The sequence below is a fragment of the Megalobrama amblycephala genome, linkage group LG11 (genome assembly GCF_018812025.1).
Source record: "Megalobrama amblycephala isolate DHTTF-2021 linkage group LG11, ASM1881202v1, whole genome shotgun sequence".
Taxonomy (NCBI): domain Eukaryota; kingdom Metazoa; phylum Chordata; class Actinopteri; order Cypriniformes; family Xenocyprididae; genus Megalobrama; species Megalobrama amblycephala.
Window position 1 is genome coordinate 29,749,784 of NC_063054.1, and position 16,621 is coordinate 29,766,404.

General features: G+C 37.4%; 1 protein-coding gene, 1 long non-coding RNA gene and 1 other non-coding gene across 23 annotated transcripts in view; 1 reads left to right on the plus strand and 2 right to left on the minus strand.

Moving 5' to 3' along the window:
• Positions 1-13,924, plus strand: part of adgrg6 (adhesion G protein-coupled receptor G6) — a 49,485-nt gene extending 35,561 nt beyond the window's left edge. For 11 of the 21 annotated variants that reach the window (XM_048207336.1, XM_048207335.1, XM_048207346.1 and 8 more), the window contains 13 exons: positions 909-1,074; positions 2,007-2,147; positions 2,292-2,309; positions 3,184-3,303; positions 3,486-3,537; positions 3,646-3,752; positions 5,748-5,875; positions 6,104-6,372; positions 6,488-6,590; positions 6,714-6,997; positions 7,692-7,793; positions 8,435-8,587; positions 12,784-13,924. In XM_048207336.1, coding sequence (XP_048063293.1) covers positions 909-1,074; positions 2,007-2,147; positions 2,292-2,309; positions 3,184-3,303; positions 3,486-3,537; positions 3,646-3,752; positions 5,748-5,875; positions 6,104-6,372; positions 6,488-6,590; positions 6,714-6,997; positions 7,692-7,793; positions 8,435-8,587; positions 12,784-12,965 — 1,825 coding nt within the window. In that variant the 3' untranslated portion in view covers positions 12,966-13,924. Of the gene's footprint in view, positions 1-908; positions 1,075-2,006; positions 2,148-2,291; positions 2,310-3,183; positions 3,304-3,485; positions 3,538-3,645; positions 3,753-5,747; positions 5,876-6,103; positions 6,373-6,487; positions 6,591-6,713; positions 6,998-7,691; positions 7,794-8,434; positions 8,588-8,811; positions 8,887-11,949; positions 12,287-12,783 lie in introns of those variants that run through there. The other 10 variants (XM_048207339.1, XM_048207355.1, XM_048207356.1 and 7 more) reach the window with 7 other exon arrangements.
• On the minus strand, positions 1,068-5,878 carry LOC125278292. Its single transcript, XR_007187081.1, has 3 exons — positions 5,801-5,878; positions 3,613-3,746; positions 1,068-1,410 (listed from the first exon to the last, which is right to left on the minus strand). It is a non-coding gene; the product is annotated as an uncharacterized LOC125278292 (long non-coding RNA).
• On the minus strand, positions 7,482-7,554 carry trnaf-gaa. Its single transcript has one exon. It is a non-coding gene; the product is annotated as a tRNA-Phe (tRNA).
• Positions 13,925-16,621: the final 2,697 nt, after the last annotated feature.

Consider the following 16,621-nt stretch of genomic DNA (forward strand, 5'->3'; position numbering starts at 1 on the left):
ATTAAAGGGTTAGTTCACCTAAAAATTTCATTTCTATCATTAGGTACTTACCCTCATGTCGCCCCAAACTCGTAAGGCCTTTGTTCATTTTCGGAACACAGATTAAGATATTTTTGATGAAATCCGAAGGTTTCTGAACCACACGTATAGGCATCAACGTCATTGCACCTTTTGAGGTCCAGAAAGGTATTGACGGCATTGTTTAAAATAGTCCATGTGACTACAGTGGTTCAACCTTAATGTTATGAAGCGATGAGAATACTTTTTGTGCACAAAAAAACCCCTCGGATTTCATCAAAAATATCTTAATTTGTGTTCCAGAGATGAGCAAAGGTCTTACGGGTTTGGGACGACATGAGGGTAAATACCTAATGACAGAAATTTCATTTTTGGGTGAACTAACCCTTAAAATGTCTTCACTAAACATCGATTTTCTAGTTGTCATGACTTAAAATCTGGCATCATTGTAATAACTGTCTATGTAGATTAAGCAAATTTTAGATTTCTTACGCTGTATGAATTATGCAAATGCTTTATTTACTGTTTTATGGTTTTAAATGGTTGTATATTGTTCAATATTACATCCTTTGTCTCAATACATGTCATTTTAAGGCAGTACTTGCTGTTTAATTCGAATGACTTATACAGAGATTCATTACTTGCTTTTCTGAAAGGTTTAAGTTGTTAAGGCTTACTTGTATGATTCTTTGGTTATTTTTCAGCATTTAAGAACATACTTGTTACACTATTTCTGAATCTCTCGGAAATGTCTGGTCTTATTCATCCAAATGCTTCTAGTTTCAATTGTGTGGGGGGGGTGCGGGGTTCTTCCTGTATCTTCAGTCCAGATGCTTTTAATCTTCTCATCTGTGCCTCTTCTTATTGTTGTATCATGTGTCTTGGTTCAGAGCTCTCAAAGCAATGGATGAAATGGTGCATAAGATTGAGTTTGATGGACCCTCACTGACCATCACATCCAAATATCTGGCTGTGGGAGTTTCTGCCCTCAACACCAGCAATTTTAATGGGACCACTTTCAGTGCGTTTATAGCATCAAACACGACAGACCCTCAGGTAAATGTCACGGCACATCTCTGCTTCAGGTGTTACATGTCGTTTGATGTGACATTTGACAAGTCTTTATATGAGTATGTGAGTGTGTTTCTGCTTGATGTGGTCTATATCTGGTTATGCGTGTGTATTTGAATATGTACTGCACGTAAAATTTGCTTAAGGCTTCCTACAGTGGGCTGTCCAAACATTTAAGCTGTGTTTTGTGCTGCCTAAACATTTTAGCAGTAAAGTTTTAAAGTAATCTTTAGCAATTAAAGCAGTGTAATGAGAGGTGACGTGTATGGACCATGCCCAGAGGTTGCACCCATTGATTAGGAGCCAACGGTTCCTGGAAAGCTGTGGGAGGAAAAAGCAACATTGTAGAGTCTGAGAGTGACTCAGAAAATGACACATTTTCTCTCTTTTCACTGCATGTGTGTCAGAAAGTATATTTTTGCAAGTATTTTAGTGGATTTTCTGTATTTTTAGTATGCTCGCAGCTTTAAATTGTTGTTTTTGTGCCATTTTGTACAGTATGTATACAGTTGAGGTTCACTGAAAATATTTAAGGGATTTTAAAGTATTAAAAATGCAAATTAGCCAAACAAAAGTTTATATTATCACCTGAAGGCCCCATTTATACTACATAATAGGTTTTACAACCAGATGTCTGCTCAGTCTATTTTTACTTGAGATCCTGTAATGAATTAATTACTGCTTTATTCTGGCAGATGGTGTAGTAAACTCTTCAAATGCAATTGAGTCCCCCTCACCCTTATTACATACATTGTACACAGCTCTTATAATTTTAAGAATACTAATTTGGGATCACACAACATGGAGATTTGATCTTTGGTACAGTAACATATCCCCCGTTCCTTGCGTATCCATTTATTAAATATTTTGACTTATATTATCATGCAGACCTGCGACGAGTAACTTTCTCTCCACAGATCGATTTTGAGTCAGAGGCCCAGAATGCTTTGGCTGTGGTCACTCTACCTCCAACACTGCTGCACAACCTGAGTAATTCACTAATGGAGAGGGTGTCCAGAATAAACTTTCTGTTCTTCACCAAGACAGGGCTCTTTCAGGTGAGCATGAACCAAATTAGCTTTTTTTTCAATTGTTGTACTGTACATTTTTCTATGAAGAAGTATTCTATAGTCCATTCACATATTTAAAGAGCTGAAGAACAATGTAATATTGACAATTCTCATTGATATTTCTGTCAATAGCAATTTGGATCATTAATGGTACGGTAATGAATCTCTGAACATTTTCTCTCAGTTCTGAGTGAACTAACTCAGAATAAATTAAATTGTGTAACATACACTACCTTTAAAACTTGTTTAGGGTTTATTCAGCAAGGACGCATTAAATTGATCGAAAGTGACAGTAAAGTCTATTTTAAATAAATGCTGTTGTTTTGAACTTTCTGTTCATCAAAAGCATCCTGAAAAAAAATGAACATTTAAAGGGATTGTTCATCCCAAAATAAAAATTCTGCCAAAACACAAAAAGAAGATATTTTGAAGAATGTTGGCAACCAGACGTATTTTTCTCCTAACACTGAAGTCAATGGCTACCGTCAACTGTCTGGTTGCCAACATTTTTCAAAATATCTTCTTTTGTGTTCAGCTGAAGAAAGAAACACATACAGGTTTGGAACAACATGAATGTGAGTAAATAATGGCAGAATTGTATTTTGAGGTGAACTATAAGTTGAAGAAGCTCCTGAAAATTCAGCTTTGCCATCACAGAAATGAATTATATTTTAAAATATATTCAAATTGAAAACAGTTAAATTAATTTGCAATAATATTTCGCAGTTTTACTGTATTTTTGATCAAATAAATGCAACCTTGGTGAGCATAAGAGACTTACTGAAGTCACTTATGAGAAAAACTTACTTTTGTCATTAATTTTATTAACATATACTGTATATCTAATGATATGTTTCTTATCTGAATGCAACGTTTATCACTTACTAATAGCTAACCAAAGTGATATACTCTGTCCATACTTACAAAACTTATATATATTTATATAGACAAAAATTGAGGTGTAATTTTTTGTGCCTGGGTTGCCCTAAAACTCGTCCTTACATTCCGTTTCATTCCTTTTCAGGATCAGCAAAGTAATGGCAAGTCCTTAAACAGCTATGTGGTGGCTAGCAGTGTTGGCAACTTCACAATCAAAAACCTGCAGGATCCCGTCAAGATAGAGATAGCACATTTGGAGTACAAGGTACTCAGCTTTTTTTTCCAGCAGGGGTGGCTAACACCAAAGTTTATTGTAATACCAGTTTTTCGAATTTTGGTGATATATTTTTCTATGAGTAATTACAGTAACTATCCAAAATAATTATTTGTCCAAGCTAACTAGAACAATTGTGTCTAACACTCTTAATGTGTCTGTCTGTCCTCCAGAGAGAACCAAAGCCTCTTTGTGTGTTTTGGGATTTCAACCTTAAAAGTGAGGGTAAAATAAATGATTTATTTGGCCCCTTTTTAAGCATTAAAACAGTCCCATAGGAAGCTGTACATATAGACTTACAGTAATTGTGTAATATCCATTTGTCTCCATTAGATCACACAGGGGGCTGGAATAGTGAAGGCTGTGAGGTCAGTCCAGAGTCCAACAGCAACAGGACCGTCTGCTTGTGTAATCACCTCACGCACTTTGGCATTCTAATGGTGAGATTTGTGGGATTGGCAACAAAATGACCCAATACAGTGGTTTCTTGTATTAAGCCAGTATGACAGACTGAACCAACGTCAATGTGTCTTATGTGTCATCCAGAGTGGCTAACCACGCCTGAAACGGACAGGGCCAAATACTTGACAAATAGCTAATCAGGGAACGTCACTGTAGCTTTGCACAATACGCATATAATATTAAAGGCGCACTTTATATTAGGTTGGTGTACAGTATATGGTAGTCGTGTGAATGTAGCATTATGCAAACGTTACCAACAATGGCATTGTAGAAATTCTTTATTCACAGGTAGTAGTGATTTATTTATTTCCTTAAAGGTGCCCTAGAATCAAAAATTGAATTTACCTCAGCATAGTTGAATAACAAGAGTTCATTACATGGAAAAGACATACATTGAGTTTCAAACCCCATTGTTTCCTCCTTCTTATGTAAATCTCATTTGTTTAAAAGACTTCCGGAAAACACGCGGATCTCAACATAACACAGACTGTTACGTAACAGTCGGGATCATTAATATGTATGCCCCCAATATTTGCATATATGCCAGCCCATGTTCGACGCATTAGACAAGGAAAGGCAGTATTAACGTCTGGATCTGTGCACAGACAAGGTAAGCAAGCAAGGACAACAGCAAAAAATGGCAGATGGAGCAATAATAACTGACATGATCCATGATATCATGATATTTTTACTGATATTTGTAAATTGTCTGTCTAAATGTTTCATTAGCATGTTGCTAATGTACTGTTGTGGTTAAAGTTACCATTGTTTCTTACTGTATTCACGGAGACAAGAGAGCCGTCACTATTTTCATTTTTAAACACTTGCAGTCTGTATAATTCATAAACACAACTTCATTCTTTATAAATCTCTCCAACAGTGTAGCATTAGCCGTTAGCCACAGAGCATAGCCTCAAACTCACACAGAATCAAACGTAAACATCAAAATAAATACTTTACTCACACAATTCGAAGCATGCATACAGCATGCATGATGAACATCTTGTAAAGATCCATTTGAGGGTTATATTAGCTGTGTGAACTTTGTTTATGCACTGTATAGTCGAGAGCTTGTGGGGCAGGAGGGAGCGCGCCATTTAAAGGGGCGGCGCGCTACAAAAATCAGTGTGTTGTTAATGATGCCCCAAAATAGGCAGTTAAAAAAATTAATTAAAAAAAATCTATGGGGTATTTTGAGCTGAAACTTCACAGACACATTCAGGAGACACCTTAGACTTATATTACATCTTGTGAAAAAGCAATCTAGGGCACCTTTAACAAATGTTAAGTGGTTTCTTAACATGGTAATTGGGGAAAAAAAGCTTTTTTTTTTGTACTATTAAAGGAATTGTTCACCCAAAAATGAAAATTATCCCATAATTTACTCACTCTCAAGCCTCCTAGGTGTATATGACTTTCTTCTTTCAGCCGAACACATTTGGAGTTGTATTAAATAATATCACCTTTGTAATGGAGTTTTTGAAGCACAAAAAAGTGCATCCATCCATCATAAAAATAATCCATACCTTCTGAAGTGAAGCGATGGGTTTTTGTAAGAAAAATATCCATATTTAAAACTTTATAAACATTAATCATTAGCTTCCGGCAACATCCGTAGTCTCCGTACGCATGTTCACAAAAGAGTTGAGTTCTGGCGGAAGGGTGACCTCCGACCTGACGTATGACGTAGTTCCTCTTCTTTTATATAGAAATCATCTCACATTTTTCTTTAAAACTTCTCATTTTAGACTAATTCATGATCAGCATTTTGTTTTGCTCTATCCTCTAAGCTTACGCTATGCCTGCATATACGTCGGGGAACTATTCCTTTAATTTCTTTATGTAAAACTAACATCCCTTACCTTTTATCTATGGATGCGTTTGTCATATTTCAGCAGCTGTCACTGGTTATTAAACACTAATTCATCTCTGATGAATGTCATTATTAACTTTGCCTCGCTTTTGTCTTTTAGGACATCTCTGGAGCTGCTGCGCAGATAGATGAGAAGAACAACAGGGTTCTTACCTTCATTACCTACATCGGCTGTGGCATCTCAGCCATTTTTTCAGCAGCAACACTGCTCACATACATCGCTTTTGAGTGAGTGTCCTGACAGCGTTTGACTTTTAAACAGTGTGTTTGTAATGACTCATCTATGTAAACATATTGTGAAATCTTACATTTTGCTTTCCAGTAACAGCTATTAAAATTCTGATGTTTTCTCCAAGAATGTCTTCATCAGCCCCAAACTTTGAAACGTTAGTGTAAATGGCTAAAGGTGCAATGGAATTGCAAAGACTCATTGTTTTCTTTGAATTAAATCTGTAGGAAGCTGCGGCGAGACTATCCTTCCAAGATCCTGATGAATCTCAGCACGTCACTGCTCTTCCTCAACATGGTGTTTCTTCTGGATGGCTGGTTGGCTTCATACGACATTGAGGGATTGTGTGTGACGGTTGCTGTTTTTCTGCACTTTTTTCTTCTCACTTCCTTCACCTGGATGGGCTTGGAGTCCATCCACATGTACATTGCCCTGGTCAAGGTCTTCAACACCTATATCAGGCGATACATCCTCAAGTTTTGCATCGTGGGTTGGGGTAAGTTCTACACCAAGGATTTGTACTTTGTTTGCTAATGTTCAATATTGTCTGAGATCACTGTGAAGGAGCGTTGAACATATTAAGCAGTGAGAAGATCTGACTGTGTTTTCAGGTGTCCCTGCTGCAATTGTTGGAATTGTGTTGGCTGTGAGAAAAAATTCTTATGGAAAAAACTATTATGGAAAAGCAGAGAATGGACAGGGCACATCAGAATTGTAAGTTTGACCCAAGAAATTCAAACTGTTGAATGCAACAGATTCTTGATAAAGAATTAATTTCTTTTGGAATGGTCTTTTACTTCCTTATTCCTTTGGTTTTCCCGGTCTTTCTTTCTGTAGCTGTTGGATTAATAATCCGGTGGTATTCTACGTGACGTGCGTGGGCTACTTTTCCGTGATCTTCCTGATGAATGTTGCCATGTTCATCGTGGTCATGATCCAGATCTGTGGGCGTAACGGCAAACGCAGCAACCGAACACTCAGAGAGGAGATCTTACGTAACCTGCGAAGTGTGGTCAGCCTGACTTTCTTGCTGGGCATGACCTGGGGCTTTGCTTTTTTCGCCTGGGGTCCGGTCAGCCTGGCCTTCATGTACCTCTTCTCCATTTTCAACTCCCTACAGGGTTGGTTTATACTTATACCATTTTCACTATCCTGTATAAAAGACCCCATGGAATCACTTGATGCTGGGCTTGATATCTTTCATGTGTTGACATGTTTCCTATTTATACATGCCATATGATTTTTACCCTTTTCTCCTTAATCTGATAGGCTTTAGTTACACCACAGCCATGAACCATGGTTTGCTACTTTTTTAAATGACAAAAATCTGTGTAATGCAATACCCAAGATCGTTTTTTAATGCATATGATCTGTCAAAATTGAATTTCGTTGAAATTCTATAACCTTTTAAAACATTTAGAACCCCAAAACTCTTTGATTTCATGGGCTCCTTACCATTTTCTTATACATTTTTTGTTTGACATTTCTGAAAATATAAAAAAAAAAAAATGTTTTTGTGTATTATTTAATGTTTTAAATGGTAATAGAGTTAGAATTATCCCAATTTTAGCTCTTAATGTTATTGGCATTAAAAAGCTATTATTCTGCCGAAACCCGGGATCGAACCAGGGACCTTTAGATCTTCAGTCTAACGCTCTCCCAACTGAGCTATTTCGGCCTGTAGGGGGGTAATGTGAATAAATGAATATGTGATCCGCTAGAGGTCGCTATTAAATGTGAAATGCGACAAATCATTTGAAAAGAGCTTGTAGGTTTGTAAAGATTAAGAAGATTGTTTATTATTTTTTTCAACAGGATTATTCATATTTGTGTTCCACTGTGCTCTGAAAGAAAATGTACAGAAGCAATGGAGAAGATATTTGTGCTGTGGAAAGTTCCGCTTGGCAGATAATTCAGGTAAATTTTGTTAGTACTACGATATTTTAAATTAATAGTTTTTTTTCACGGGGATTTTGTCGGCTACCATATGCCAGAATCCAATACAGAGGGAGATTAGTATATTTAATAACATTACATGATGATATGTTGATTAGTTTAACATTGTGTAGCTCTCCTGATGCATCACAGCACATTGCATTTGTGCTTATACTTTTTCTTTTTCTTTTAAAAGCATGCATTATTGGCCAGTAACTTGTATTTTGTTTTTCATAGGCGTATTGGATATAGCCTGTGCTGTGGTTACATCTTTAGGTGCTGAATTCCTGAGACTTTTGTTGCACTTAGAATGTGTGTTTCAGTAAAGCCCAGCTTTTTTCGCAGAACTATTGTTAATAAAAATTTAGGACCAGAGAGAACTTAACTGGGCTTTACTTCCAGTTAAATCTGATCAAATAAGATGGGAAGTTAAAGAGTGTTGTTTTTCGAATGCCAGTCCCACACAACTTTCCTTTAGAAAGTTGTCTGTCCTGTATTTATTATTTTGATGGAATTGCAGTGTATTAGCTGAATTAACTGTGTTTTATTGTGCTGTATCTTTATGGGATGCACCTGTGTGATGAAAATAGTAGTTAAAGATAACATTTAACCATATTTTGCAGACTGGAGCAAGACTGCCACTAATAATACCAAGAAAGTGAGTTCTGATAACCTGGGAAAGTCCCTCTCCTCCAGTTCCTTTGGCTCCACTACAGCCAACTGGACGTCTAAAGCCAAAGCCACACTAAACCCCTTTGCCAGGCACAGTAATGCAGGTGAGCATCAAAATAATGATGTGGATTGCTTAGGCCACAGTTGGTGTTGCATTAAAATGGAATAAAACGGGCATTTAATTCCAAAGATAGGCCTTGAAAACATTTTGTAAGCATGCTTTCAGTATTATATATTGCTAAGACATGTATTTACCCTTCATGCCTTGTGTTACTTTGTGCTTTACTCTACTGTGTTACTTTTTGTGTGACTGTACGCCTGGACTCAGTGGTGCTGTATGTCTGTATTTATGTTTGTGGTATAGATAGTACCCTGCAATAATGCCATGGAGAGACTTCCTGAGGTAAAACCACGCAAGCCAGCTTGAGTTCACACTGCTTTTCTCTGTTCATGTGATCAGCTTCCCCTGCTGGGATAGACTGAATTCAATCCAGCGGCCCTAGACATAATACCTAGCCTAACTCACTCCTAACACATAAATGCGTCTTTTTGACCCGCCAAAATAGTCCTTCATAAGACATTACCTTTTTAAAAACTCTAGGCATCTGCTGTGATGTTTTATGGTGGAACAATTGCCTGTTGGATTGAATCCAAGTTGTGGAGTGACATTCAAGAACTAGAAAGCACACTGCTGCTGGTTGTCATTGTCATTAGTAAATAAAGTTGTTAGCACAGTGGTGCAATACAAGGAAACGCCTCAATGCTAAAAAAATAATTATAAAGAGGTTATAGACTGAGCCTTTCAGTAGACATTGACAAGCTTTAGTGTCTTTTAGGAGTTCTGAATGTCATTTGCACTCTGTTTGACACTAATTTTTCTCACTGTGGGCTGTTTTTATTTATCTCCGTTGTTTTGTTCTTTTTCGTTTGGCAGTGTTAATGTCCCCACAGGAGAAAATACCCAGCTTGCACTGACTGCTGATGCTAAAATTTACAAAATTATACACAGTAAAACTCCATCCTCACAGCAGGATCACTCTAAATGCTGGCCATGCAGAGGATAGATTATATGCTCTTGCTGTATAGCACTAATAATGCACTTAACATCAGAGATTACAACACTATAGATACATTTTTTACTTTGTGAACTTAGTACTGCTCATTACTTTGGCTCAAGTAATTGTACTGTTATGCACAGTAGAGTTTGTGTTATTGTAAAATATTGAAACATTTAGGATTTAGGAGGTATAGACTTTCTATGTTTGCATACATGCTAAGATGAAAGGAATGCTGCAATTGCATCAAAACTTCACTTAGTAAAGCTCACTGTGTAATTATGTATTTTAAGTTATTGTAATGTACACTGTATAGATTTTTCCTTAATCAATAATATTTATAATTGACCATTCTTTCTTTCTATTTAATTAAAGGTACACTATGTAACTTTTGGCCCTCTAGCGGTTCAAAAACAAAACTGCATGTATTTTGTGGAAGAACATTGTTTTGATTGTGCTTTGGTTCTGCGAGACTGAGCGGATGAATATGGTTATCCTACTGCTCATAAAACATTCACTGCTAGGCTTAAGTTTAGATGGAAAGGATCTCAAGCTGACTAGCTGAAGTCGTTACTGTAACTATACCCATTAATAGACACGGTACTTCCTTGAAAATATATTCCAACAGCGCTACAACAACCCATAATGAAAAGACCTTTCACAATAGATGATTCTTTACAATGAACTCTGTTAGAGAGCTACATATGGCAATTTATCGGTTCATTTAAATATCTTACTCACCTGTTGACTAACAAAAACATTTCAAATCCCTCAGTTCTCACCATCTCCGAAAAGCCGAGCCAATGTTATCAATGTGTAACCCCTCATGTTCAAACCGCCCGCTCTAAGCGGCACTCAAACCCAGGTCTACCGGGATGGGAGTTGGGCACTCTAACAAGGAGGCTAACGACTACAGTCTCTAGAGCATCTCTTCACCCTACGTCCGTTACATTCACCCCCCTAAATCTCACTCCCATCCTGGTCACGGCACCAATGTATCCCCTCCTGTTCGAACCACCCGCTCTAAGCGGGACTCCAACCCAGGTCTGCCGGCACAGGAGTCGGGTGCTCTAACAATGAGGCTAAAGAGCACAGTCTCTCTTAAAATCAAGGGAGTGAGGTTTAAACGGCCTACGTCCGTTACACATTAGGGCTGTGACGGTGGCAATTTTTTACTACCGCGGTGGTAAATCACCAACAACCGCCGGTGTTGCGGTGGTGGGATCCGAGGGGGGGTACATATATATATATATTAGAGGTTGCGTTAGACTTGCGTTTAGCCGTCATTTTGATGGACAGGATCGTAAAAAAAAAAAAAATCCATCATAATCAATATTACCCGTCATTTTAATTTTTATATTTTAATAAGACATTTTATTCACGAACTTACAGGGTAAGCAAATAGGCATAGGCTTGCATTTATTTATACTATGAAAAGAAAGTTTATCAAAGACAAGCTGCGTCACTTTCAGTTTTCATCTTGAACTCTTGTCACGGATTGTGAGTGAATGCGATCATCCTTTCCTCTAACGTTACTGTACAGAACGAAATAAAAAAAAATATGTTGAAAGATACAGTAAGTTAGCTTACCGAAATCTGTATCACGTCAATTCAGTCAGTGTTGCCAATGTCACGTAACATTATACCTCAGAAAAGCCATTCGTTGACCATAAACTTAGTCAGCAAGAAAAATAAAAAAACTTAAGCATGCATAAGTAACTTTATCATTATACAATTTACTTAAACTGGGTGCTCGTCTGTGTGTAATCAAGCGCATCGTTTTCATTTTATTCTGGAGACTGAACTCGCGCTCTGCTGCCACACGGGAGCGCGCTCACCATCTACTGGACAGGGGTGGGAATTACAACAAGCTTACATACAAACTACATAATCTGTCAAAATGACGGACGGGCTGCAGATTTTTCTCGTCACTGCTAAACAAATTCCATTAAAGAATTAAATTAAAAATGTTCAGTTATCGCGATCTCAGATATATAAATAAATATAAATATATATGACGTCACACTACCGCCGGTGACACTCCACGACCGCGGTGACAACTTCACCACCGCGGTGGCGCGGTTGTTGTCATGCATGTCAACTTTTCTCTGTTTACGGATTTGACGAGACACGCACGGGCGAGTGACAAATGTACACAGTTTTCTCATGAAAACTGTCCCATCAGGTCTAAAATATAAACACTTATAATAGGCTTACAATAGTGAATCAGGGTAAAACAAAAACACGTTTTGGAAGAAGGATTGATGATGTATTGATTCATTATTTAAATTGTATTAATTTTGAACAACAAAAGTTACATAGTGTACCTTTAAAATATATTAAAGAATAACATTTTTATTTCTAATTTTCCAAATTTCTAATTTTTACTTTTTGCTATTATATTTTTGCAGCTTCTAGCAAAGTAAAAATCCCATCAAGCGAAGGAAGGACTAGTTCTAGTTGTGAAAACCAATTACAACACAAATTGTGACACTGTGTTAATTTGAATACAGATTTATTTGACTGATTTTTTGTTGTTGTTGTTGTTGTTGTTTTGTTTGTTTTGCCAGTATGACACAATATGTGAATTGTGAAATAATCTTTGCTATTATATTGAATATTATAATTAGCTGTCTAAATGACCTCATCATCATCATCATCAAATAATGACTTTTCTAGCATAGTACATAGGAGCATAATATATTCTGCCTGAGATGCCAAAACTATATGCTCCAATTTTTGCAATTCTGTGTTTAGGCTTGTAGGGCAATACCTTTCTGGAGCCCCAATTTCCCTCATGATAGGACAGAGGCTGTTCAATTTGTTACACATTAAAAAGGAATCATTGCACAGGAAAACTTAAGCAATATTGTTCTGGCAAAAGCACTACAGAAGGGGGTTGAAGGTGCATGTGTGTATTGGAATGTTTTTGCCCAAGAATGCACAAAGGCATGGAAAATCAACAGAATGGCATGGACAATTAATGACTCACCCCTTTTAATGACCATTAGTTGAATGAATCGGAAACTAATATGATCAAACTGTCAAAGTATTGACAACACCCAGCTCTGCTTTCTTTTGAAGCAGCCAACGTGTTTGAAAATACTTTACATCGGGTGCCAGTTGTCATCTTTATATTGTACGTATGGATACTTTGGCATCAATACCCGATGGTTCACTACTTGCAACTATTATAAAAGCATATTCACGCAGTTCTTCAATCAACCATTGTGGCGTATTTGCAGGTAAAAGTTTCTCCAATCAGAGCAGTCCCAAATGCAGCCCTTCCGATGGAGAGGCTTCCTCGTCCATCCTCCCCGTGCACCAGGTCTTGGACAAGGTAAAGGGCTACTGCTCCGTGCGCTCGGACAACTTCTACAAAAACATCATCATGTCAGACAGCTTTAGCAATAGCACTAAATTCTAGGCAGAGGAGGCTGAGATGGAGCCCTCCCGTGTCCCAGACTTACCTTGTGCGGAAAGGCGGGATCATGTTTATACGCTACAGTACATATTGAGTTAACCCTCCCCGACTGGAGTAGAGAAACACATAACCCTGTAGAGAGGGCAAGCTATGAAAGTGTGGATTTTACATACTGTGATATTCAGCTTATACTGACTATGTGATCTGTAAATAATCATAATATATTTTACTATTTGTGCTTTTTCTAATTTCTGTTTTGCATACTTTCTTTTTTTGCACATTCCTTTGTTTTTTGTTCGAGTATTTTGTATATATAAATGCATCAATGCTTGCTGCAGCAGAAAAATGGGACCATTTCACAACCAAAGACTGACGAACACGAGGAGTTAGTTCCTCTGTTCGGGACTGAAAGAACACGAATGGTTGGAGCTTGAATTTTCACGCTTGTGAATTTTGCCTTGGTTTGGCTTTCCTTACCGTAAGCAGATAAAGTACATTTTCACTGTAAATTAGTGAAGCTTTAATACCTTTGTTTTGTCATTATTTAAATGCTCTCTATTTCAGTCTTTACATGATCTACTACTGATTAACATGTTACAGAAAATGTTGTTTTTTTTACAGTGTGAACATTGTTCAGTTGTTTCAGTGCATACAGTTTCATAAAACTTCTCTAATAGAAGGGCAGGACACCGAGATCAGTCTTCTGCTATTTGACAAAGGAATGGAAAACAACAGCTATACACCAAATCTAACATGTTCCGATCTTCCTATTGCTGTAGTTTAATGACATTGTTGTTTTGACTTGGTATTTATTTTAAACGCTTTTAAGAGATTTCTATGCTTCGGTGAAGAAAATGTCAGCAGCAGGAAACGCTTATCATCAGTGTAGATCATCATTAGTATAGCGGTTATGGATGCTTTGTGAAAATGTGACATCTTGCATATTAAATGCACTTAAACCAGATCTTGTCTGTCTTATTTGTTTGAACAGTAACATTTTCTGCTTATGGTAAAAAGCCTGAAATATTAGAGATGCCTCATAATTTTTTTGTATCGCACCTGGTTTATGTTTTTCATGGATATTGAAAATTGAATCCATTGACTCTCAGGTTGGTCTACTTTTCCTGTCGGAGCACTGCAAATGACATGCAGAAATATTGTGTTTCCACAAACTATTAATTCCTGGCTACAATTCTTTCCTTTGTTTTAGGTAGTAGTAATAGTAGAAATACATTTCTTCATTTAAAATGAACATGGCATTGATGTAAAACAAGGAATAAATGAATCAGGATGGACTTGCTCACCCAATCTGGAGCTTGGCCCACCCTGGGCTCCACGTCAAATAATGACAGACTACAAAATTTTCCTTCAAAATAGATTTTGAACGAAAAATACACACAAAGCGCGCACACAGAAAGCTGCGTCTCAGAAAACGTTTCATTACCAAACTGAGTTCTCTTTTGTGTCTTATTGCACTTAAATGGACTAAATTACATGCCTGTTTTGGCCTGTAAGCACAGTCCGAGTTAAAATAAAAAGTCTTAATGAACGTAAACAGTGAGGAGAAAATCTGATGTGCTCAAAACTGCTCTTGACTGAATAACTTCTTTAGCTTTAATAGGATTAATATATATTAATACATACATATTAATATATAACCCTAACCATAACAGTCGAGTATCTTAAAGACAATTTAAACAATACATTTTGTGTTATGTTTGTGATGTCTAAATCTAAAATAAAGAGCTAAGTAATGACCGTAGGTTGTACAACAAAGCAGCTTTACCGCTTCTAACCTCCCCGGTAAACGCGACTTTGAGAGCATGCGTGTTTAGCGCAGTTGGTTGCTAAAAAGCTGTTTAAATGTATTTACAAACCGTTATACAGAATGTATATGCAAAAAGAATAGGACTTTTTTTTTGTTTCACATTTATGCACATATTCATGTTAAAGCTGCAGTCCGCAAAGTAGCTCCGGCTACAATGTTCCTCCGCAAGACGCGTGCAGTTCTGTTAATTAACCGCTAGAGGGCCAAAAATCGCCGACAGCAGCTTTAATTAGAAAAGAGATTGATTTAAAGGTGCCGTAGAACGTCTTTTTAAAAGATGTAATATAAGTCTAAGGTGTCCCCTGAATGTGTCTGTGAAGTTTCAGCTCAAAATACCCCATAGATTTTTTTAAATTAATTTTTTTAACTGCCTATTTTGGGGCATCATTAAATATGAGCCGATTTAGGCTGCGGCCCCTTTAAATGCTCACGCTCCACGCCCACGGAGCTCGCGCTTGCCTTTAACAGCATAAACAAAGTTCACACAGCTAATATAATCCTCAAAATGGATCTTTACAAAGTGTTCGTCATGCAACATGTCTAGTCGCGTAAGTATGGTATTTATTTGGATGTTTACATTTGATTCTGAATGAGTTTGATAGTGCTCCGTGGCTAAAGCTAACATTACACACTGTTGGAGAGATTTATAAAGAATGAAGTTGTGTTTGTGCATTATACAGACTGCAAGTGTTTAAAAATGAAAATAGCGACGGCTCTCTTGTCTCCGTGAATACAGTAAGAAACGATGGTAACTTTAACAACATTTAACAGTACATTAGCAACATGTTAACGAAACATTTAGAAAGACAATTTACAAATATCACTAAAAATATCATGTAATTATGGATCATGTCAGTTATTATTGCTCCATCTGCCATTTTTCGCTGTTGTCCTTGCTTGCTTACCTAGTCTGATGATTCAGCTGTGCACAGATCCAGACGTTAATACTGGCTGCCCTTGTGTAATGCCTCAATCATGGGCTGGCATATGCAAATGTTGGGGGCGTACATATTAATGATCCCGACTGTTACGTAACGGGTGTTATGTTGAGATTCGCCTGTTCTTTGGAGGTCTTTTAAACAAATTAGATTTATATAAGGAGGAGGAAACAATGGAGTTTGAGACTCACTGTATGTCATTTCCATGTATTGAACTCTTGTTATTCATCTATGCCGAGGTAAATTCAATTTTCAATTCGATGGCACCTTTAACATTGTTTGAGCTTTATGTGATAGACCTACATCAAAACTTTCCTTTCAAGGAAAGTCTGTTCACTCGGGCTCGGCGGCCATATTTGCAACACCTCCTGGCAGCTATTTCGGGCATCCAAGACCAAGTCCTATCTACTTAAATGGGGGAATCCTCAAAAACAATCCTCAAATCAGCAACAAAATCTGTCATTAACTGTCTTATAAATGCTGTTAATCATCTTAATCATCCGTTTTTAGCTCACTTTTAATCATTTGTTGGGTTTTGTCAGGGTGTATCCCAGAACCTAACAATGTGGTTAGTGGCTGGCTCGATGTGTCTGACTGTAACAGGGGGACAGGAATAGAGACTGTTTGTTCCTTTGTCCCGGTAGTAAATGAGAGCACCACAAATTCCTTCCAGAAGTTTCTTGTGAAAGCCTTCCTGTGAGGTAAACCAGCATTCCTGATGATGCCAAAAATGAATGGAGGTAAATAGCCGGCCTTATATAAAGATTCAGGCACTGGCTATTCACCTTATGTGTGATCACTCAGAGACCAGAGCAAAGCAATATTGGTTTAAACCAGAGAGGCTTTACACATCACCTCGTGGAAAACAACAACAACAGCAAAAGAAAGAGCGA